This window comes from Megascapheus bottae, chromosome 3 (genome assembly GCF_031878675.1).
Source record: "Megascapheus bottae isolate mThoBot1 chromosome 3, mThoBot2.hap1, whole genome shotgun sequence".
Classification (NCBI taxonomy): Eukaryota; Metazoa; Chordata; class Mammalia; order Rodentia; family Geomyidae; genus Megascapheus; species Megascapheus bottae.
Window position 1 is genome coordinate 80,924,636 of NC_143511.1, and position 23,556 is coordinate 80,948,191.

At 38.0% G+C, this 23,556-nt stretch overlaps 3 protein-coding genes across 3 annotated transcripts; 2 read left to right on the top strand and 1 right to left on the bottom strand.

The window, feature by feature from the left end:
- Positions 1 to 1,122: 1,122 nt before the first annotated feature.
- On the bottom strand, positions 1,123 to 4,742 carry LOC150065906 (olfactory receptor 1J1-like). The gene is made up of 2 exons (XM_090329196.1): positions 4,735 to 4,742; positions 1,123 to 2,065 (listed from the first exon to the last, which is right to left on the bottom strand). Exons 1-2 carry the CDS (start codon positions 4,740 to 4,742, stop codon positions 1,123 to 1,125), a joined length of 951 nt encoding a protein of 316 aa, XP_090185322.1.
- Positions 4,743 to 13,144: 8,402 nt separating this feature from the next.
- Positions 13,145 to 17,494, top strand: LOC150065907 (olfactory receptor 1J2-like). The gene is made up of 2 exons (XM_090329385.1): positions 13,145 to 14,052; positions 17,389 to 17,494. The coding sequence occupies exons 1-2, from the start codon at positions 13,145 to 13,147 to the stop codon at positions 17,492 to 17,494; spliced, it is 1,014 nt and encodes a 337-aa protein (XP_090185511.1).
- Positions 17,495 to 21,224: 3,730 nt separating this feature from the next.
- LOC150065908 (olfactory receptor 1J4-like) lies at positions 21,225 to 22,178 on the top strand. Its single transcript, XM_090330586.1, has one exon. It carries the CDS (start codon positions 21,237 to 21,239, stop codon positions 22,176 to 22,178), a length of 942 nt encoding a protein of 313 aa, XP_090186712.1. The 5' UTR covers positions 21,225 to 21,236.
- The last annotated feature ends 1,378 nt before the right edge of the window (positions 22,179 to 23,556 follow it).

Genomic DNA, 23,556 nt, shown 5'->3' on the forward strand with positions numbered 1-23,556 from the left:
TTGTTCAATTCTTTTCTTCTCTTTATTTACTTATATACTCATCTGGTGTTATGTGTTTATTCCCATAGAAGTCAAAACACAAATCGCTAATAGATACATGAGAAAATGTTCACGATTCATAACCATTAAGACAAACTATCGTTAAGATTCCATCTCATTCCAATCATTTAGAAGTAGATGATAATGAAGGAAAGCTGAAACTAGAGTCTACCATTGGGAACACAGAGAGAACTAAGGGAAGGCTTAGTTCAGGGGCTGAAAGTGCATATAAACAGATTCCAGGAATAGGATGGGGGAATGTATATCAGAGCCAAACATCAGAGTCACATAAGATAAGGTCATCTAACCTCAGATCATCTAACCTCAACTGGTTGCAGAATTACAAGTGAGACAGCCAAGACTGTCATTCCAGATTAGCCACAAATCTCCAAACATCCTCCAGATTCATGAGTACTGGAAATGCTCTTGATGACTGACCCTGAGTTTTTTGTTATCATTTATTATCCAACATTTTATGACCATTCCATTCTCCTAGAATGAAACATGAGGGAACTGAAGTGACAGTCACTATGCCACTAAAAAATTGTGCTTGGGAGCAAGGAAGAATGAGCTATAACTACAGAGAGCCAGAAAACAATGTATAAATAAAATAATATTTTATCTTCAAAAGTTCTAGAAGGTTTCAAGGATGCCTAGGTGCCTGGGTAAAAAAGGAGCTATACATAGAGTCTTAGAAATGGAAATGTGGATTGTCAGATATATTTATATGATAAGGTTTATATAGTTTATATATAAACATGTATTTATACACACAAATATATAACAAAATGTATATATAATTTATATAGTATCATATAAAAATAAAAGGTATAGGCTTGATGGCATTATTTAATGATACATACCAAGTTAATATCCAGTCTCAATAACTGACCAAATAAAGTCATAAAGTCATAAAGACACTTTATTTTGCTGTTTGCTCAACAGGTGCAAACACAATGCCAGCAAGGCCTTTTGCGTGACAGTTGTGGGAGGAAGACAAATGGGGTGTATTTCCAATTGTTTATATTTACATTTTTGAGGAAGTAAGATTATGTGAGTGTACTTAAAAGAAAAAGACGAGTATTAGTTGGAAGAATGAGTTTTCTTACTGACAAATTTTCTTAGGGCTCCTTTCATGTCTTTATTCCTCAGGCTGTAGATAAAGGGGTTCAGCATGGGGGTGACCACTGAATACATCACCGAAGCAATGATGTTATTGCCACTAGTGTTGTTGGGTGGGGGAAGAAAGTAAAGACCAATAATTGCCCCATAATAAAGAGTCACCACTGATAGGTGAGAGCCACAAGTGGACAATGCTTTGCAGATGCCTTTGGTAGAGGGAACCTGGAGGATAGTGAACCCAATGCGACTATAAGAAACCAGGATGCACAGAAATGGAAGCATAATGGCGGTCAGTCCTGCTGTAAAGATTGCCAACTGGTTCAGGGATGTATCTGAGCAGGACAATTTGAGCATGGCACCTAGGTCACAGAAGAAGTGGGGCACAGTGTATTCTGCACAGAAGAAAAGACGAGCTAAGAGGAGGGTATGCAGAAGAGCACATGCACTAGCAATGACCCAGGACACAGCTACCAGCATACCACAAAGGCTCTGACTCATGATGCTGGAGTAATGGAGAGGAGAGCAGATGGCCACATATCTGTCATAAGCCATTGAAGTGATAAGGAAACTGTCCAAGTCAGCAAAGAATATAAAAAAATATGTCTGCGAAATGCACCCCTCATAGGTGATGGATTGGTGCTGGCTCTTCATATTTATCAACATCTTTGGGACAGTCACTGATGAGAAAGAGACATCGGTGAAGGCCAGGTGGCTGAGGAAGAAGTACATGGGGGTGTGGAGGCGGGAGTCCAGCCTGATGAGCAGAATGATGAGCAGGTTCCCCAGCACGGTGGTCAGGTACATGGCCAGGAACAGGGCAAAGAAAACACCCTGCTGTTCTGGCCAGATGGGGAGTCCCAAGAGTAGAAACTCGGATACACTACTGTGATTCTCAGGCCTCATACTTAGAGTAAGAAATGATGAGCCAGGGACTCACACCTGTAATCTTAACTATAAGGAGGATGAGATCCAGAGGATCATGGTTGGAGGTCAGCCCAGGCCAAAAATACTTCACAAGACTCTATTTCCAAAATAACTCCACAAAAAGCCAAGCAAGAGAAGTAACTAAAGTAACAGAGCACCAGATGAACAAGCCCGCCAAGCACAAGAGCCCGAGTTCAAATCCAGGTTCTAGCCTCCCCACAAAAGTTGATTATGTCAGACAGAGATGCCTTTTTGACTTATGGAATGTCTTCCTTCATATTTTCTTACACTTTCCACATAGTCTGCTGCAAATATGGTAGAAAAATAATGTAGGTTTAGGATATACTATTACTTTCTTTCTCAGTCCGATACCAGTCTTTGTAAATAATAACACTAATAGTTAAAATTTACTAAATATTCTAATAGCTTATGCGTAATAATTCAATACTCTTACGTGAACTAAATAGACACTGTTATTCCTGCTCTTCAGACAAGATCGTTGCAGTAGATGGTCTTACAGTCACAGAAGTAGGAAGGGAAAAAGACAGGATATTTCAAGCATTTTGGCTCCTAATTTTGTGCCCCAGAAGCAAATAACTTATTTGGCATCAGAAATATCACTGTGTCTCATAACTTTTGTGGGGGATGGATTTTTTATTTTTTTTTTGCCAGTCCTGGGCTTGAGCTCAGGGCCTGAGCATTGTCCTTGGACTTTCTCAAGGCTAGAGCTCTACCACTTGAGCCTCAGCACCATTCCGGCTTTTTTCTATGTATGTGGTACCAAGGAATCGAACCCAGGCCTTTGTGCATGCTAGGCAAGCACTCTACCACTAGGCCAAACTCCCGGCCGCAGATTTTTAAATTCTATGTACCTTACCTGTCTATACATTCCATGATTGTTTCTAATTTGTTCATTACCTGGAGGTAAAAATTTATCCATGATAATTAGTGAAAATGCAACATCAATTTTAGACCAAATAGGAGATGTCACATTCAGTTAAACTCATTCTGCCAGTTTCAGCAATAAGCTTCAGTTAAGGACAGTCTAGAACCAGGCTTAACAAAAGTGGTATTCATTTTTTTTTGTGGGTCATGGGGCTTGAGCTTGGCCTGACTGCTGTCCCTAAGCTCTTCAGCTCAAGGCTACTTCTCTACCCTTGAGCCAAGCCCCGCTTCCCGTTTTCTAGAGGTTAACTGGAGATAAGAGTCTCAGGTCCTTTTGTGACTGGGCTGGCTTTGAACTGTGATCCTCAGATCTCAGCTTTCTGAGTAGCTAAGATTATAGGTTTGAGCCACAGCTCCCCACTGTATTCATTTTTTAAATATTTTTTATTGTAATTAATAAAAGGGTTACATGATATTTGCCAGATAGAAGGTGCATTAATTCACATACATTGATACCCTTTCACATCACTTGGTACCCATTACCCTCCCCCCCGTCTTGGTTTTCCCCCCTTCCCTATCAAATTTCAAATAACCAAATACAAATAAATTCAATATATCAGATAACAAAGTGAGATACTGTAACAATATGAGATACCCAAGGGACAGCAAAAGAGATGAGAGATAACATAGTACATTAAGGACAACAGTCATTCATTATATGGCTTTTGTTTCAATATCCTGGAGGTCCTTTCAATTAGCTTCATACTATATGGCCTTATGTATCAAGGTTTTGCCCTATTGCAGATCTCTGCTAGTAGAGCCCAAGGTTTGTATTCATTTTTTATATGGTCACTGTCACCATGTTTCAAAGGACTACAATTTAAAAGCCAAAAGTAATTTGAACTTTTTGGTGTCTATAGCATAGCCTAAAAGATTAATTTCTGAATCCAAACAAACATGAAAATACATTTATGCATTTTTGAAGAATCTTTAATGCTATAATGTATCAAAGCATATTATAAAGCTATAGTGACTATGATAAGTAATGCATATGACACCCAGTTACAGATGAAGGAAAAGATAGACCCTAGAAATATATAGGTTTATAATGAAGACCAGGCAGTGGACAGAAGTGGCATAATTAACACTTCTGAGCAACTGTCTATTCATATACTAAATCAAACAAACAAACATATCTGGCAAGGTGCTGGTGGCTCACACCTACAATCCTAGCAATTCAGAAGACTGAGATCTAAGGATCACAGTTTAAAGCCAGCCTGGGAAGGAGAGTCTATGAGACTGTTATTTCCAATTAATCATTCAAAAATGCCAGAAGTAGAGCTGTGCAGCTCCCGAGTCCTGTGGCACACACACACACACACACACACACACACACACACACACACTAAATCCCTAACTCACACCATGTATAAAAATTCCAGGTGAGGTTTTGCTCTATTGCAATCTCTGCTAGTAGAGCCCAAGGTTTCTACTGATTATGACAAATGAGGGAAACCAAAATTTTGATACATAAGGCCATATAGTATGAAGCTAATTGAAACAAAAGCCATATAATGAATGATTGTTGTCCTTAAGGTACTATGTTATCTCTCATCTCTTTTGCTGTCCCTTGGGTATCTCATATTGTTACAGTATCTCACTTTGTTATCTGATATATTGGATATATTTGTATTTGGTTATTTGAAATTGAATAAGGAAGGGGGGAAAACAAGATGGGGGGCTAGGGGGTAGGGTAATGGGGACCAAGACATGTGAAAGGGTATCAGTGTATGTGAATTAATGCACCTTCTATCTGGCAAATATCATGTAACCCTTTTATTAATTAAAATAAAAAATATCAAAAAAAGAATATATAAAGTGAAAAAAATTCCAAGTGAATTGAAGTTAATTACGAAAAACAAATTTTCAGAATCATTGGAACTTATCACAGCTTCTATTCATGATCTAAAGGTAGTAAGACAATACATTTCTTAATAAAGTCCCCAAATACTGACAGCAAAAATAAAAGTTCTAGCAAACTGGACAATGTCAAGATAAAATTTCTTAGTTATGTGACTGCAACAACCACAACAATGTTCAAGAAGTAATGTACTCACTACCTTATGAATGCAACTGTAACCCCCATACATTGCCCTGCTAATAAAATTTAAATTAAAAAAGAAAGTCGTAAAATTAAGAGATAAGCTACAAATGGGAGAATGCATAACATCCCTAACAGCACAAGATTAGTATTCAGAAATGTACAAATTTCTGTAAGTCAACAAAGTGAAAATGCTCAATCAAAATAGAGAAGATAATCCAAAAATTGACAAAAAATAAAACTCAAATGGGTAAAAAAGTATCTCAAGTAGTTTGATATAAAATAAGGGAAATTGAAAATAAACCATGCATACTCTTTTTTTTTTACCATGCATACTCTTGATAACAGTTTTAACTGTGAATTTGTAACAAAGCATGGGGAGAGAGTATCTTATAAATTGCTACTAAATATTAAAATTTATTCATCCACTTTGAACGTGGTTCAGGAATTTGAAGGTTTATATTCTCTCTGAGGTAGTGATTTTCCCCCGGCATTCTCTGGGAGAGTGCTCATTTCTCTTCACTTTGAAGTAGACTGTGTTCGTATTTTCAGTGCTATTTGCAAATATAAAGATGAAACAATGAATTGCCTAGTTTTCAAGAAATGCGAGAACAGATATTAGTTTATCATAAATTTCTATCCATTGATAAAAATAAATGAACTTCTATTGTGTGTGTCTACATGGATAGTTCTTTAAAAATTAACCTTGAGTTAAAACAGATGAAGAATTATGCTTACAATATATCATCTATTAAAACACTAAACAATATATGTTACTAATTGGTACAAATATATTTATTAATTATGAAATCATGTATTAATGGTTATTTTAAACATTTATGATAGTAAGTAAATTTAGGAAGAAGAAGAAGAAGAAGAAGAAGAAGAAGAAGAAGAAGAAGAAGAAGAAGAAGAAGAAGAAGAAGAAGGAAGGAGAGGAGGAGGAGGAGGAGGAAGTTTTGGATTGTTTTAGAGAGCAGAAACAAGAATGGTAACAGATCCATATTTGTTAGATCAGAGTTTTGGGGACACAGGACACCTTTACTATAAACTTCCAGTATAGGCATTTGCGTCCTCACTTTGGAGAGAAGAGCTATGGATTTAATCCTGACCTCTGAGCTGCATCATTTACTGGCAATGTTCTAGCACTAGTCAATAGTGACCTGTGCATTTGTTCACAAGTTCATCTGGCTTCAAAGACTATGTAACTTCTATATTAAAAGCCCTCATTAAACATTTCCTAAATACTTATAAACCATACTTGTGAAAAAATTCAGGAAGGAAATTAAAAATTTTAAGGCTGATTCAACATCTGTGATTCCTGGATGGAAATATCAATTACACAGATGAACAAATTTCGGATAGCAATTGTTTATTAATTATATATTAATAATAATATAGACAAGTTTCTGTGACATATAATTTATACCATATTAGCCTAACTACACACAAAAAGCCTGATTATCATTAAGCTAATTGGAAATTGGGGCAGTTAGACCATTGAGTAATTTGTCTAAAATTGTACACCATGGAGACATCATTTAGTCTTGAATTTTTCTGATTCCAGTCCCATGCTTCTGATGGACATGCAGGGCACGCAGTAATGGAAAAGAGACCTATAGCACTTTGATTGAAAGTCTTTCCATAGGAGGATTGCCCAGATTTTCAAATAGATAATTGGAGGTAAACAGAGAGACTATAAAACCAGCTACTGGATTTATGAAGACAGATGACCATAAACTGGAATTTTCTGGAATCCATAATAATGCCAGTTATGGACAATGTTTCCTGATTTTTTTTGATTGATAAGTTACTTTCTCTAAGGGAAATGTTAAGATGATTATCATATACATTCATAGGAAGTAATACAGTCAATAAAATGAAATAATAAAAATAAGAACTTTCTAGAAACTTGTATGTATGTTTATAATCATCAGCCAAAATGCAGACTGTTATTGTTATTATTTTAAACCTGTAATAATCAGCTCACAGCCAGGATAAAGAACAGATATTTAGCAACAGTGTTTTAACAGAATATTCAGATAACATTTTCCTAGAAAGGAAGGTACAAGTCCAAAAGAATTACAGTTATTATGTGTGTCTAAGCTATTTGAGAAGGTACAAAAATTATACAAGGTATACCTGGCACAAGTATACTCATCTGTGCACCATTCACACAAATATACATACATATACACACACAATTCTAAATGGATTTTATAAACACTCCCCTTACCTAACTCAGTAAAGGATAATTTCAAATACTGTGAGCTTCATGATATGAACCAATCATTCATTTTTCTCTCCAAATGACTTAGAGGAGGGGCATGGAGCTAGGACCTGAGCTCAGCTCTAGTGGGTAAGAGGCATGCTTTCTTTTCACCAGCTCCAAGGCAATGACAATAGAGTACCCTTTTTACCAGTAAGATTGGAAACTCAGGGGACCAGTGCCACAAGTTTCTGGTAAGAAACAAGTACAGAATAATTAATGTTTTTCTCTTAATATTCTCAGTGGGCATGTACCTTTGCACAATGCTAAAGATAATTCCCTCTCTTGAGTATATAAATGAGGGTTTCTTACAGTTTACAAATTTGTTCATTATAAGGAGTTTGCGTTTCTATGAGTTTAACAATAACGACCTTTGGAGGTAGATGAGGTCTACCTAGTTTGTGAGCTTGGGAGTGGCTCAAAAGAAAACATTCAAATTGGCTTCCAAATACAGCTATCTGGTTCTCTGAGCTGAGTTCCTCTACCAATGCCTGCTCTGTAGCATATGGATCCAGTCTTTCCTACATTCAATTTACACTTGGAAGGAAACTTGCTATTAGTCTTTTGGGAATATAAACAACTGCCAAGGAACAGAGCTTTTTCATACCCAGCCACAGAAATGTGAATATGCGCAAGGCTTTTGGTGGGGTTGATTATGATACCAAATAATAATTCATAGATAGATACTTTTTATTATCCTTAAGGAGCTGTACAGAGGAGTTGCCATTCAGCAAAGCAGTTTTTAACTAAAGTGCCTCTTGATCATCGTCACCCCTTTCAACACTCTCATCCTTCCTTCCCAACCCACCAATTCCTTCACTTTTCTTAACTTTGTAGGGTACATACTGATTTTTTAAACATTTACCAAAGTGATTTATGAATACAATGCATCATGATGTGTATCGCCCCTGTTCAGTATACTCACTCCCCTTTCAACCTATCTGTTCCCCTTTTTTCCCTTAATTTTGTCATATGTACAATGAATTTGTTTTGTCCAGTCCAGGGGATTGAACTTGGGGCCTGGGTGTCCTTGGACACTTCTTGCTACAGGCTAATGTTCTGCCACCTGAGCCACACCGAGGAATCAAACCCAGGGCTTTGTGCATGTTAGGCAAGCACTATACCACTAGGCTATGCTCCTGGCCTCTACAATCAATTGTTGACTGCATTCTACCCATTTCCCATTGGCCTTACCCTCCTTCTTGGGAGTATCCAACTTATGTTTTACAACAAAGAAGGGGGAAGTATGCCTAAAAGGAAATGGTATGAATCAGTAAGTTGTGGGAAAAAAGAAAGAAAGGAGAAGAGACAAGATTATAGCAAGAAAGAGAAGAAGAGGAGGGGGAAGGGGAAGAAAAGTGAGAGGAGGACAAAGAACAATCACTGATGTTATGATATAGGGATTACTGACATTTGAAGAAATAGCTGAGAGTGTCCCAAAGGAGACAGCAATAGATGTAGATGCAAAATATTAAAATGCTGCATCATGAGAGCTAAGGGAAGAGAAGATGAGGAGCTGAAAACACCTGTCGAGCTTAATAAAAGGAAGATTTTGATGTCACAAGTGCTGGAAATGGAATCTACATTATTGTACAGTGAGGAATAAGCAGGAAACAGGGAAGTATCAAAGATAATTAGTTGGATTAACCAACAATGAAGCTTTGCTCCATGAGTGAAATAGAAGGTTTTTGTGGAAAAGACACTGGCCGATTAGTGTAAAGGGTAAACCATAGATTCTGAAGAGGTAATTCATTTAAGGCAAGACAAATTTGAGGGGAAATAGAGACTAAATAGATTTACAAAGCAAAATATCCTGTATAACAGATACTACACAAAATAATGTGCAGACTATTCTGTATAATTTATATAGTAGAATGAGAAAATGAGCAATTGAATGTTTAAATTTTAAAAATCCATATTTCATGCATGTGTGTGAAAATGGGGCAATGAAGCTTATTGAGAATGATTACAGAAGGGGAAGAAAGTGAATATGGCAACAATAAAAATGAACACTCCCTATAACAGACAAATGGATCAAGAAAATTATATATAATTTATAGATATATGTACATATGTGTAGGTATTTATGTATATTCACATACATATTCACAGTGAAATTTTACTCATCCATTTTAAAGACTAATATAATGTTCTTTGCAGAGAAATAGATGAACCTGGAAAAATTATGTTAATTAAGTCAGGCTTAGAGACACACAGGGTATGGGTTTACTTTTGTATGTGGAAGTTAAATTTGAAGGTTAAACATACACAAAAATATATTCAAGGTCATACGCATATACACATAAACATGCTGTCGAAAATATAGCATATGCAGGGAAAGTTTGCAATGGTGTAACTCCTTTCAACAATTAGCTCACAGTTTAACAAAATGAATACAAGGAAGCTGAAAAACATATTGTCAGGTGGGGAGAAGGTCAAGGGGAAGGGGATGAATGGAGAGAGAAAGAGTGGGCAAATACAATGTGTATATTCAATGTATATACATGAAAGTGGAGTCAGATGAATTGAGAAGATGGGTGAGGTTGAGAGAGATGAGGGAAAATCATGAAAGGGATAAGTGACATCGCTCAAGGTGCATTGTGATCATAAATTGCTTTGTTGAATTGAAACCCCATTTTACAGCTTCTTAATCTTTTTTTAAATTTAAAAAAGATCCTCCTTAGAAAGGATATGGCTTTACTTAAATTCCCAGAAGTCAGCTAATCCTGTAGCTTTCTATTTGAACCTTGTCTGCTATAGTAGTTTTTCCACCTCTCAGGGTTTAGTTGATGCCAATTGCAATTAAAGCTGGGAATGGCAGGGAGGGGGGTGGCGGTTAATGGTGTCTGGAGATCCTTTCTCTGTAGATTCATCCTCCAAGGTTCCCAGGACAGATATTCCTCCCATAGCAACACAACTCTTACAGGAATCAAGGAGGGAAATTGGACAATTACTTGAAGTATGACTGAAATCTTCAGCTGAAAATGACAATTTATACTCTTGAGGGGTTTTTTCCTCTGCTAATGATAAACCCAGAATCATAGATTTGGGACTGTATACAGCAGTGAGGTTTTGAACCTGTAGCTTTTCCTTCTTGGTGCTGGAGGAAGGGCTAAGATCTTGAGGCTTGATTTTTAGGTTATATAAAGAGAACCTCAGGATCCACACACCTACTCAACTCCTCATCGTAACAGCAGGTAAGGTTATTCATGGCAGATGTAAAGGGTAAAGTTGCTTTCTGCAACTGCTGGACTTACATATGGATTTAGATTAGAAGACAAATTTGGGGATGGGTGAGAGGATGCATGAAAAACAAAATAAGAAAGAGAGAAAAGACAGAAGAACTTACATACATGGAGTGATAGAAGAATGGAGACATGGGGACAGAGACAGTGAGGATTGAAAGCTAGGAAAAAGAAGATGAACGAGAGAAATGAAATGAGAAACAGGATGAATAAAAGGGCAGAGAGAGATACACACATGGATAAGAGATAGAAGTAGAAATATTCAAAGACTTTTTTCTCCGAGAGTATCTAAGTGGTCTAGTTCACAATAATAAGGATATATATATATATATATATACATATTTACAAATGCCTCTCCATTCAGTCCAATTAATATTCTAGTCTGATGCCTTACCACAGTAGAACTTAAAGGTCCAGATCTTGAACAAGTGTGCATGCTTTCTAAAGACAAATGTTCATTCCTATGACTTATTTAATAGCTAATTTCTTCCTGTGTAGGGGCAATTCAAACAAGGCCTGCTGTATGAAGTAATAACAAGAGTGTACTTAATGCTGAAAAGAAAGATAGAGGAAGTAGGTTTATCAGATGGTATGATGTAGGAGGAGGCAAGGATACGAATAGACAATGCCATTTCACCTTTCATGTGATACTCAGCCAGTGACCTCCTTGCCTTAGGTTTTAGCTCTGGTAGGCTAAATATGATGAATTGACATTTGTCCATGTGAAAAATTACCTAGTTCATCTGCAAATACAATTGGGGGTTACTTCTGTGAGCACAACCCACCCCTCCTGAATTTCTTCTTTGGTTTCTTTCCTTGTTTCTCACCTCTTGGATGGCAGTCCCAGAAGCAGGACAATCACCTTCCTGCATATGTTGTGTGTTGCTGCTGCTGGTTTGTTGTTGGGAGCCAGAGTGGAATCAAACTGTACCTTGATTTGCATCAGACAATGGCTTTATTGTCTTATTGTTTTCTGGCCTTATTCTGTTTAAATGACCTGAGATTTACCATATGAATGTAACACCTGGAAGTTCCCGGGGTCTCAAGGAGGGAAGAGGCTGGAGTGGAAAATAAACGGGGCAGTCTCGGCAGTCTTTTGCTGGACTGCAGACATCCCGGACCCGGTGTGTCTGTCTCTCTTCTATTTCTTCCTAGTCCTTGCCCCCTATTTCAGGAATCCCAATCTGCGAACCCTGGTTTGCTGCCGGCTGGCCCCGGCGGTTTGTCATCTTGATTTTTTTTGCAGATAATTTTTACAAGTGATTCTTCCCCTTGGTCCAGGGTATCACTCCTTGAATGTAGCAAAGATATTGTTAGGAATTATTTTCTTTTGGATGTGAAGACTATACATTCTATGATCTCTCTCTGGGATATATTTTGAATTTTAGGGGTAGCAACATTTCTGGAAATTATGTGAGCCAAAGCACAAATGGTTTTGCATATATTATCTTATTTCATCTTTGCAATATCCATCTGGAATTTAATTATATTCTGCTTAAAGATTCTCATCTTTTGAAGATTTGCTAAGGTTAAGACATATCTAGCAGGGCACTGGTGGCTCATGCCTGTAATCCTAGCTACTCAACAGGATGAGGTTTGAGGAACACAGTTCAAAGCCAGCCCAGGCAGGAAAGTTTGTAAGAGTCTTCTCTCCAATCAATGTCCAGAAAACAGCAAACCATTCTTTGACTTCATTGATCTTTTTGAGCATCAGATTCACCTATTGAATCTGCTGCGGGGGAGGGTACAGAACTCTAGGGAAAGGGGTGGAAAGCACAGCAGCAGTGCTCACAGAACCCTAAAGAAAGTGAACTACACAACTTGTGGATGGAGACTGGGGGGAGGGACTGGGAGAAGACACTATACAAAAGGAAATATACTTATTACCTGACTCATGTAACTGTAATCCCGCTGTATATCACCGCTACTATAACAATATTTATTTCATCCTTTGAAATAGGCACTCTCATGTGAAATTTGACAGTGGGCATTCTGGTCAAGTAATCTAGTGCTTGTTGTGCCAGGATCACCAGTCTGTAATGTTCACTACAGAACCATCATGGGGTGATAACTTGGACAAACACCTTTCTTACAGTCTAGTCCTCCATGTCACAGCTACAAGAGTTCTGTCATACCCAAGAACACCCACAAACAGTAGTGGACTCATTACCATTTTTGTTTTTTTTTCCAGTCCTGGGGCTTGAACTCAGGGTTTGAGCACTGCCCTTGGGCTTTCTCAAAGCTAGACCCCTACCACTTGAGCCACAGCCCCACTTCTGGCTTTTTCTATATAAGTGGTACCAAGGAATTGAACCCATGTCTTTGTGCATGTTAAGCAAGCACTCTAGCACTAGGCCAAACTCCTGGCCCCATTTTTCATCAATATTTTTGCTAGCCCCCTTCTATACTAACATATAAAGAACGATAAGAGATGGGTGACATTCCCAACTACTTTGAGGAAGGACATAGGCTATAAAATATGATGGTCAAAAATGCACATTTCAGAGTTCCATCCCTCACATTCATCCAGTTCTCATCTCCATTACCGAGCAAAGCAATATGAGGAAGAAGAATCAGAGCAGCGTGTCTGAGTTCATCCTCCTGGGGCTCCCTATCAGGCCAGAGCAGCAAGGTGTCTTCTTCACTCTCTTCCTGGCCATGTACCTGACCACCGTGCTGGGGAACCTGCTCATCCTTCTGCTCATCAGGCTGGACTCCCGCCTCCACACCCCCATGTACTTCTTCCTCAGCCACCTGGCCCTCACCGACGTCTCCTTTTCATCGGTCACTATCCCAAAAATGTTGGTGGCCATGCAGACCAGTCGTAAGGCCATCCCCTTTGCAGAGTGCATTTGCCAGATGTATTTTTTCATATTTTTCACTGACTTGGATAGCTTCCTGATTACATCCATGGCTTTTGACAGATACGTTGCCATATGTCACCCTCTCCATTACACCACCATCATGAGAGAAGAGCTATGTGTGTTCCTAGTGGCTGGGTCATGGCTTCTGTCCTGTGCCAGTTCCCTGTCTCACACCCTTCTCCTGACACAGCTGTCCTTCTGCACTGCTAACGCCATTCCCCATTTCTTCTGTGACCTTGCTGCCCTGCTCAAGCTGTCCTGCTCGGATATCTTCCTCAATTATGTGGTCATGTTCACTGTGGGGGTGGTAGTTATTACGCTGCCATTTCTATGTATCCTGATATCTTATGGCTATATAGGGACCACTATCCTGAGGATTCCTTCAACCAAGGGGGTCTGCAAGGCCTTATCCACCTGTGGCTCCCATCTTTGTGTAGTGTCTCTGTATTATGGGGCCATCTTTGGACAATACCTTTTCCCATCATTAAGCAATTCCATTGACAAAGACATCATTGTAGCTATCATGTACACAGTGGTGACACCCATGCTGAATCCCTTTATATACAGTCTGAGGAATAAGGATGTGAAAGACGCTCTTAGGAAATGCTTTCCTCACTGTAAAATCTGACCTTTATTTAAGACACACATTATTATTAATGATACTACTATTATATTTTCCATTTGAAAGCCTGTCAACACCTTTTCTGTCTCCAAGCCCGAAGACATGTTGGCATGTTGGATGTACTTGACAAATATTTCTTATTGAGGAGTATTGCATTAATTAATTGCTATGTCCCTTATAAGTAGACTTTGATTATCTTGATTTTATTAACAAATGAATAGTATAACATTTCAATACAGATGCATGCCACACACTGATCAAATCAGAGTAATTAGAAAGTTCAATCCTCTCATCTTTCCTTTATGGTGTTTAATCTTGGAAGTGGTAGGGAGCACATTTATAATACCTTACATAAATTCTACCAAGGAAGAATGAATAGTCAGTTGGATTTATTTTAGTAAGAAATGAATCAATGATTTGTTTTGCTGTGTTCCACTTAAATGTAAACATCCTTATTAAAGGTTAACAATAGATGAAATGTTTTTTTCTTCTTTCTATCTCCATGAATGTATACAATGTACCTTGACCATACGCACCCAGTCCATCACTCTCCCTCATCTCTCTAATTCTTTTTTTTTATTAAAGAATTTATTAACATTGATTTTTACATCATATTTTAAATGACAAGTATAACAAACAAGTGTTCAAGAAGGGAATCTCTATTTACAATCACTGGGACTTAGTATTTAGAACTTAATCAAAATTAGGCTAAGGGTTTGTATGTCATATAAACATATTAATTTATGAAATAAAACATTATGTCTATAGAGTCATAGGTTTTTATGTCTATATAGTTATGTTTGTATTTCCATTACCATGTCCATAGCATTGGGTATGCAGATATTGAGTCCTCGCTCTTGTACTCTTTGGATTTAATAGCCACATATTAAGGATACCATGCGCCTTTTGTTCCTTAGGTCTCGACTTGTCTCACTCAACATCGAATTCTTTTTTATGTGAATATTTTTATTATTTTTATTGTATTTACTATTGGGGTAATGGATAGAGGGTTAGTTACATTCATCAGGTAGTGGATACATTACTTCTTGAACATTGATACCCCTTCCCATCTTTTTCTCACACTCCCTCCTCCCACCCACTCCCAAACACATTTTCCCCTTCCCTTCCCTGTTTCAAATAAACAGATAAACAGACATATAGCAGGTACCAAGGTCAGATAGAGTAACAACATGAGATAAACCAAAGGGGAAAAAAGAGAAGAGAAATAACTTCACACAGTGCATTAAGAGCAATAATCAGAAAGATAAGCCTCTTGTTTCCCTGTCCTAGAATTCATTTTGCTTAGCCTCATCCTATATGAACATATGTGCATAGCTTTTGAGTTATGGTGATCCTTTGCTAGGAGAATCCTAGATGTGTACTAATTATTACAAATGAGGGAAACCATGGAGCCTATGTTTCTTTGGATCTGGCTTACTTTACTTAATATGATTTTTTCCAAGTCTTTCCATTTCCTTACAAATGGGGCAATGTCATTCTTTCTGACAGCAGCATAGAATTCCATTGTGTATAAATACCACATCTTCTTCATCCGTTCATCTACTGAGAAGTATCTGGGTTGGTTCCATATCATAGCTATGGTAAAAAGTGGTGCTAGTAGCTTTAGTTTGTCCTTGTTTCTGGACATTTGGGTAAATGCCCAGATGTGGGATTGCTGGGTCATAGGGGAGCTCTATGTTTAGTCTTTTGAAGAACTGCCATTCTGTTTTTCAGAGTGATTGAATGAGTTTACACTCCCACCATCAGTGTAGTAGTGATCCCTCCTGGCCACATCCCGGCCAGCATCTGTTGCTATTAGATTTCTTGATAATGGCCATTTTGACTGGAGTGAGGTGGAATCTCAGGTATTTTGATTTGTATTTATTTTATGGCCAGAGATGTAGAGCATTTCTTCATGTGTCTGTAGGCCATTTTTATTTCCTTTTCAGAGAAATCTCTCTTCAAGTCTTTAGCCCACTTTTTTCCGTATATTTTTATTGAAATTAATAGAAGGGTTACATTATATTCACCAGATAGAAGGTGCATTACTTCACATACATTGATACCCTTTCTCATGTCATGGTCCCCATTTCCTTCCCCCACCCCCGCCCCTCATCTTGTTTTCCCCCTTCCCTATCCGATTTTAAGTAACCAAATATGCATATATCCAATATATCAGATAACAAAGTGAGATACTGTAACAATATGAGATAACCAAGGGACAGCAAAAGAGATGAGAGATAATATAGTACATTAAGGACAACAATCACTTGTTATATGTCTTTTGTTTCTACATACTGGAGGTCCTTTCAATTAGCATCATATTATATGGCCTTGGGTATGTAGGTTTTGCTCTATGGTAAATCTCTGCTAGGAGAGCCCAAGGTTTCTGCTGGTTATGACAAATGAGGCAAACCATTGAGCCTTTGTTCCTTTGAGTCTGGCTTACTTCACTTAAAGTGATTTTTTTCTAAGTCTTTCCATTTCCTTACAAATGGGGCAATGTTGTTCTTTCTGACAGCAGCATAGAATTCCATTGTGTAGAAACACCACATCTTGTTGATCCACTCATCAACTGAGGGTTAGCCCACCGTTTAATGGGATGGTTGTTTCTTTGAGGATTTGTTTTGGAAGCTGTAGGTATATATTAGATATGAGATCCTTGTCTGTTGTATGGCTACTGAAAATCTTCTCCCATTCTGTTTCTATTTAACTTGGTAGCCATGTCCTTTGCCTTACAGAAGCTCTGCAGTTTAATGCACTCCCATTTGTCCAAACTTTGTTTAATTTGTTGTGTTTCTAGACCTTTATAAGAAAGTTTCGACCTGTGCCAAGGAGCCTATCACCTCTCTAATTCTTAAACCAGTTATAACAAGCTTCATGGATTCATTTTCTCTCTCACACTCACACAACATTTTAATCATATTCACCCTTCATCATATCTATTTACCCTCACTCTTCCCACTAGTAGTAGGACATGGTTCATCTCCATGTCATTTATCATCATCATTCTGTTAAGGTTTATGTTCATTGTTGAAGGGGCTTCACCGTGGCATTTCACACACGCATGAATTGTACTTTAATTGAAGTGACCTCCCATCCAACACTTCCATTCTCCAGCCCCCATTTCCATGAGTCAACAGTTCTGAATGAGTTTTGTTCTGCTATCATCATTCACAGATATAATGCAACTGGGTCTTCTGACATTTTCTGTTCCTCCACCAAGCCTTCTAATCCCCTGAAACATTCACATAATCACACATTTTTCTAACAATAAAATGGAAAATTCTAAAATAAAAATCTGGAATATGATCTACAATTCTCTCCAGAGCAACCAAATATTTTTTCTGTGCAGAAAATAAGTACCTTATGTTATATTTTATATATCATGCTCTGTGTTATCAAATTGCATTCTATGTTTAGTGCAAATAAAGCTAAATCTGTGAGAAAAAACCCACATCCCATGTTTAACTGCACTTATTGTTCCCATTAATCTTTGAGGAATTTTCAGTGTACTTGTGACTTTGCTACACCATCAATCTACACTCTTGTTTTCCCTGGAGCATTAGAACATTTTCATGTGCTCTATAATAGTTGTAGTGTATCTTTATGTTTTGAAGTAATAATTATTTCTTGTGGCATCATACTTGTGTCAGTTGCAATATATTAGATGATTTCAGAAAAGCTATGTGGTCGCAAAGTCACTTGAGTTCTTGGTGAGATATTCAGAAATTTTATGCTACATGATTTTATTTCTTAGAGGGGCAGTAAACTTACCATGCTTCTATTTATCATTAAATTATTTTTATACATAATTAAATTATTATAGCATATATTGGTTGTACAAGGGCTGGTTTTATTGGGAAATTTCCATACTTGCACAAAAAATCCCCTGATCAAATTCATCCCTTCTGTGACCCTCTCATCCGTCCCACACCTCGAAACAATTTCAACATATTTTATTGTTATTTCTCCAAACATGCATATAAAGTACATCAACCATATTTCTAATGGTCATGTTTCTTAACAAAGCTGATCAGTATATCAATATATAAGTAAATCATACATCAATACCATCCATAATATTGTCATTAGATGAATAAAATTTTCACCTCAATCTTTGCATCCATTGCATGCACTTAACCTTTGCTTAAGCAATGTGAAACTAATTTTATATACAACCCTAAGGCTAATTGGTGTGTGGTATAACATGAAATACTCTGATGATACTCTAAACTACTCTGTTTGAAGCATGAGGGCAGAAATAAAGACATTTTTGAAATAATTTGAAGTTTGGTATTTGACATATGTGATGTTTGACACTTGTGGTTACACCTTTCTGTGTTGCTCACCTAATTTCATTTCATAATTTTGACTTAGCCTTTAGCTGAGTAGAAACAATCGGGATATTTCCCTTTTCTCCTTCCACACACTTCTATTGTTCATGTATTTCATATCCATTTTTGTCCTTTCAAACAAGCAAACTACCTGTACTGAGGAATCACAAAAGAGAACCCATTAAAACAGATGGTTTTAAAGTAACCTCCATTAGACAATTAACAGAGTGAGTGATTTTAGAGTCTTTGTAGAGTCTTAAAAGGATTAAAAGGTAAGAAATGAATAGGGAATTATTTTGACCTTTTCTGTTATTTCCATGTCTGTATTATTTTCATTCATAAAGAGAATTTATACCTATAAAGAGCAAACCAAAATTCCATTTCATTTTGGAGAACAATCTCCGTGCACATTCCAAATGATGATCTAGCCAAAGCGAATCTGAATATGGAAGGTTTTTTTTTTCTCCCTCTCCCTCTGGATTCATATCCACAGGTATGGATCCTATTAATCTCCCTAATGGCAGAGATCTCTTAGGAATAATGGCTTGAAAGTCACTTGACCTCAGATCTCGGGAGGTGGAGCTGGGACCTGCATCTTTAACAAGATCCCTAGGTAATTCTACTGAACGTACAAGATTAGGTACCACTGCCCAGGGGCGTGTGTCCTATAGGGAATAATGGTAAAGCTGAGAAATGAATGCATGTTTAATGAATGCCCCCAATCAGTAGCTTTGTGTCCTGTTCCACTGGGGCCTCACCTAAGTGTAGGCTTTGGAGTAGTCATATCTCCGCTTGTAAAGTTTGGTGGATTGAGAAGAACAAGCTTCAAGTAAGTTCATGACCTTTCTCTTTGCTGTGAATAAAAGATCAAAGAAAACAGAAGTGTGCTAAATTTGGTCACTGGTTATTCTAGGGTTAACTTGAGCCACGAGAGCATATTCCTGGGAACTGTATCATAGGCCTATAAACTTCCAAGCAAAATTGAGTGCCCTTCACTAGAAAGTCTGTGGGTATGTGTAGGGGGTGCCTATGTGTCTGGATGCCCACCTTCTCTGGGATTTTGCTGAAGTCTTTCTAATTGTCAGTTCATAAAGACAAAAATACAGCAACCACCACTCATCAATAACGGCCTTTAACCCAAAGACTTAGGGGATGAATACAACCAAATTCCTACAAAAGTAATGGACATTTCTCCAATCCAAGTGGGTCATCCTATCTCATCATCCATGTTTTTAGCTATCAGAATGTGTGCTTGTTTACTGTATGTAGTGTAAACCAGCCCTCTCTTACATTTCTCTCCAGAAGTTCCCACATTGGAAATGCAAGCTAAGCAGAGGAAAAGATGGGTAATTTTATTGTTTAAATGAACCTGTAGGTTCATTTGAAGGATACTTCAAAGTAGGTAGTTTGGTCCCTTTCTTACTGCATCCTGCATAAATCAACTCCTCATTAGATTCTGGGAGAAATACAAAGATGGACAAAAAGAGAAGGAGTTCAAAACACTGGAGCATCAGAGTAATCATTCTGTAATACGTGAGCTATGATTGGACTTTTGATAGTGCTCCAGTTCTAATCTGATAAGAAAGTAGATCTGTGGCCTGTGAATTAGAGCCAGTGTCTGTCTATTGACCACAGAGAGCAGTTGGGAAGAATTGGAGAGTTGGAAATGAATATTGTTTCCAATTGTAGTTATTTGCTCTCCATAAATTTTATTATGTTAGTATTAAGAATATTCTTATAACTCAGAATCATAGTTTTTTCTCAACTTTAGAAAGCATGGGCTTAGTGCTTAAGGGGTTTACTTTACAAACTGTGCACCTGTAAGGTTTATTAGTAATAAGATAGAAAATTGAGCAAGTTTATACCATAATTTTGTAGAAAAAAGGAATCTGCTCAGTTCCATATTTCATCCATGAAAAACCTACAATACTGGCAGTTTCAAGGAATAAATAAAAAGAAATGTAAGCCATTATAAAAAGAAAGGAAGAAAGAAAGGGCCGGAATTTTGGCCTAGTGGTATGGTGCCTGCCTAGCATACACTAAGGCTTGGGTTCGATTCTTCGGTACCACATACATAGAAAAAAGATGAAAGTGGTGCTGTGGCTCAAGTGGTAGAGCTCTAGCCTTGAGAATGTCCAAGGACAGTGTTCAGGCCCTGGGTTCAAGCCCCAGGACTGGCAAACAACAATAACAAAACAAAAACATGGGCCCAAACAGGCAGGGGGATGAGGAGAGGGTTGATCCAGAACTCACAAATATAAACTAATGTTTTCAGAATTCAAATGTTTAAAAAAACTGCATTGTGATTCTCAGTAAACCATACCGCCTTCAGATGCAAGGTTCTTTTCTGAGGGAAAACCCGAGAAGCATCAGAATTCTTGAATGAACAGAGACACATTGGAAATGCAAGCTAAGCAGAGGAAAAGATGGGTAATTTTATTGTTTAAAGTACTGAAGCAGAATAGAAACTGGAAGCTTTCCTCCCCACAGCAACCACTGCTAAGGCAAACTAAGACCATGAAGACTTTCTCTCTCCTGGTTGTATGTTGTAACTTTGTCTGTTATCCTTTCTCTAGATGGCAAAAATAAAAATACAACAACGCTACATTCTCTTTCACATCCAAATCTCATCTCTATTGGTTAATGCTTTCATTTTATATACAACTCACTTCAAATGATTTTTTTTGTAGAAATAGGGTAATACAGACAGACGTGATCAGTACTCACTGGTAGAAAGAGATTTAATTTTATAAGGTCATTGTAAATCTACATTGGTTTATTTTTGGCTGCTCCAAAGTCTCTCAATGTTTAACAGGAAGAGGAGGAGAATGCCAGGGGAGAACCACAGCACTGGACCGGAGTTTCTACTCCTGGGACTCCCCATCCAGCCAGAGCAGCAAGGCGTCTTCTTCGCTCTCTTCCTGGCCATGTACCTGACCACCGTGCTGGGGAACCTGCTCATCATTCTGCTCATCAGGCTGGACTCCCGCCTCCACACCCCCATGTACTTCTTCCTCAGCCACCTGGCCTTCACCGACATCTCCTTCTCCTCTGTCACTATCCCAAAGATGCTCAGCAGCATGCAAACTCAGAATCGATCCATCTCCTATTCAGGATGTATAGCACAGACATATTTTTTCATATTTTTCACTGATATGGACAATTTTCTCCTCACTTCAATGGCATATGACCGGTATGTGGCCATCTGTCACCCCCTGCGCTATACCACCATCATGAAAGAGGAGCTGTGTACAGTCCTAGTGGCTGTGTCCTGGGGCCTGTCCTGTGCCAGTGCCTTGTCTCACACCATCCTCTTGGCCAGGCTCTCCTTTTGTGCTGACAATACCATCCCCCATTTCTTCTGCGACCTTGCTGCCTTACTCAAGCTCTCATGTTCAGATACCTCCCTCAACAAACTGGTCATTTTCACAGTTGGATTGGCTGTCATTACTCTCCCACTCCTGTGCATCTTGATCTCTTATGGGTGCATTGGTGCCACCATCCTGAAAGGTCCATCCACCAGAGGAATCTGGAAAACCTTGTCCACCTGTGGCTCCCATCTCTCCGTAGTGTCTTTATATTATGGCACGATTATTGGAGTTTATTTTATCCCCTCATCTGGTACTGCCAACGTCAAGGACGTACTTGCTTCTGTGATGTACACTGTAGTCTCCCCATTACTCAATCCCTTCATTTATAGTCTGAGGAACAGAGACATGAAAAGGGCCCTGGAAAAGCTCATCCACCGGGTGAAGATCACATCCCAGTGACCTTCTCTTCTTTTGATAATGAGCATATGAACCCATATCTAAAGGCAAAGGGCTCTGCTGGCATTTTATGTCTTGGATTCTGTTTTGCTTATTGTCCATTTTTCAAGGTAAACTTTTGTGTAAATTGTGACGATGTGTCTCTATCATTGGTCATTTTTGTTGCCCATTAGACTGTTTTAACTTCTTTTTATTATTACCTTTAAATAGTTGTACAGAGGAGTTTATGGATTCAGTATAGCTTGATCAAGGAGTCTGTTAGATTTTGAAATTGCATAATTAACAGAGCTTTGATTTCCCTTCTAATTTCTCAGAAATTTATTTGTTCTTATTCATTGTGTAAAGGATGGGATACAGATTAGCCCTGAAACAGGAAGTCTGTAAAAATAGACATTTAGGGGCCAGGAGTTTGGCCTAGTGGTAGAGTGCTTGCCTAGCATGCATGAAGACCCAGGTTTGATTCCTCAGTACCACATACATAGAAAAAAGTCAGAAGTGGTGCTGAGGCTCAAGTGGTAGAGTGCTAGCCTTGAGAAAGTCCAAGGACAGTGCTCAGACCCTGAGCCCAAGTCCAGGACTGGCAAAAAAAATAGACATTTATAAACTACAGCTTTTCTTGTTCTCACCTCCAACTCATAGCTCTTCTCACATTTTTGTTGTTAGTGATAATGATGTTGAGTCACTAGAAGAAATTATATAGTGCACTTTATGTCACTAAGGAACTGTCCACTGCTCTGAGTTCATCTGCTCCACATAAGGACTAGAAATTTCTTGATTTTTCAGAACTTTGATCGCCTAGATGGGTGACAATAACTTTTATTCAACAGTTCATTTTAGACTGTTACCTTTGAATCTTTCCACCTACCTCTGGGAATTTCAATTGACAAATTTCATGTGACTAGTTTATATCTTTCTTAAAAATAATTATTTGTGTCAGAATGTGGCAACCAAGCAGCCTTTCTCTGAGGGGAAAATTCATAACATAGAGGCAGGAGTTCAAGTACTTGCATTTTATTTTAGGTATACATATTTATATGTAGTTGTACATTCATATTTTTCTGCATTAATACATTCATATATGAGTTAGAGAGAAGCTATAAATGAAATCAGAAGCAACTTCATATATATGCATGTATGTATGTATATATCTCAATTAATTTATCATTAATTATAAAATGTGGGAATCTGGAAACCAGGCTGTGAGGTTTGAAAAGGTATAAAGAAAATTGGAGCATCATTTTCTCAGCATGCTGGGTGTTGCTCTGGAATGATCAAAGGGTCCTGTCTTAACAGAGATTCAGATTTCCACCCAAAATATGTGCTGTCTGGGAATTTGGGGATAGACAAAATCCTATGCAAATTGTAAGTTGTTTTCTCTACT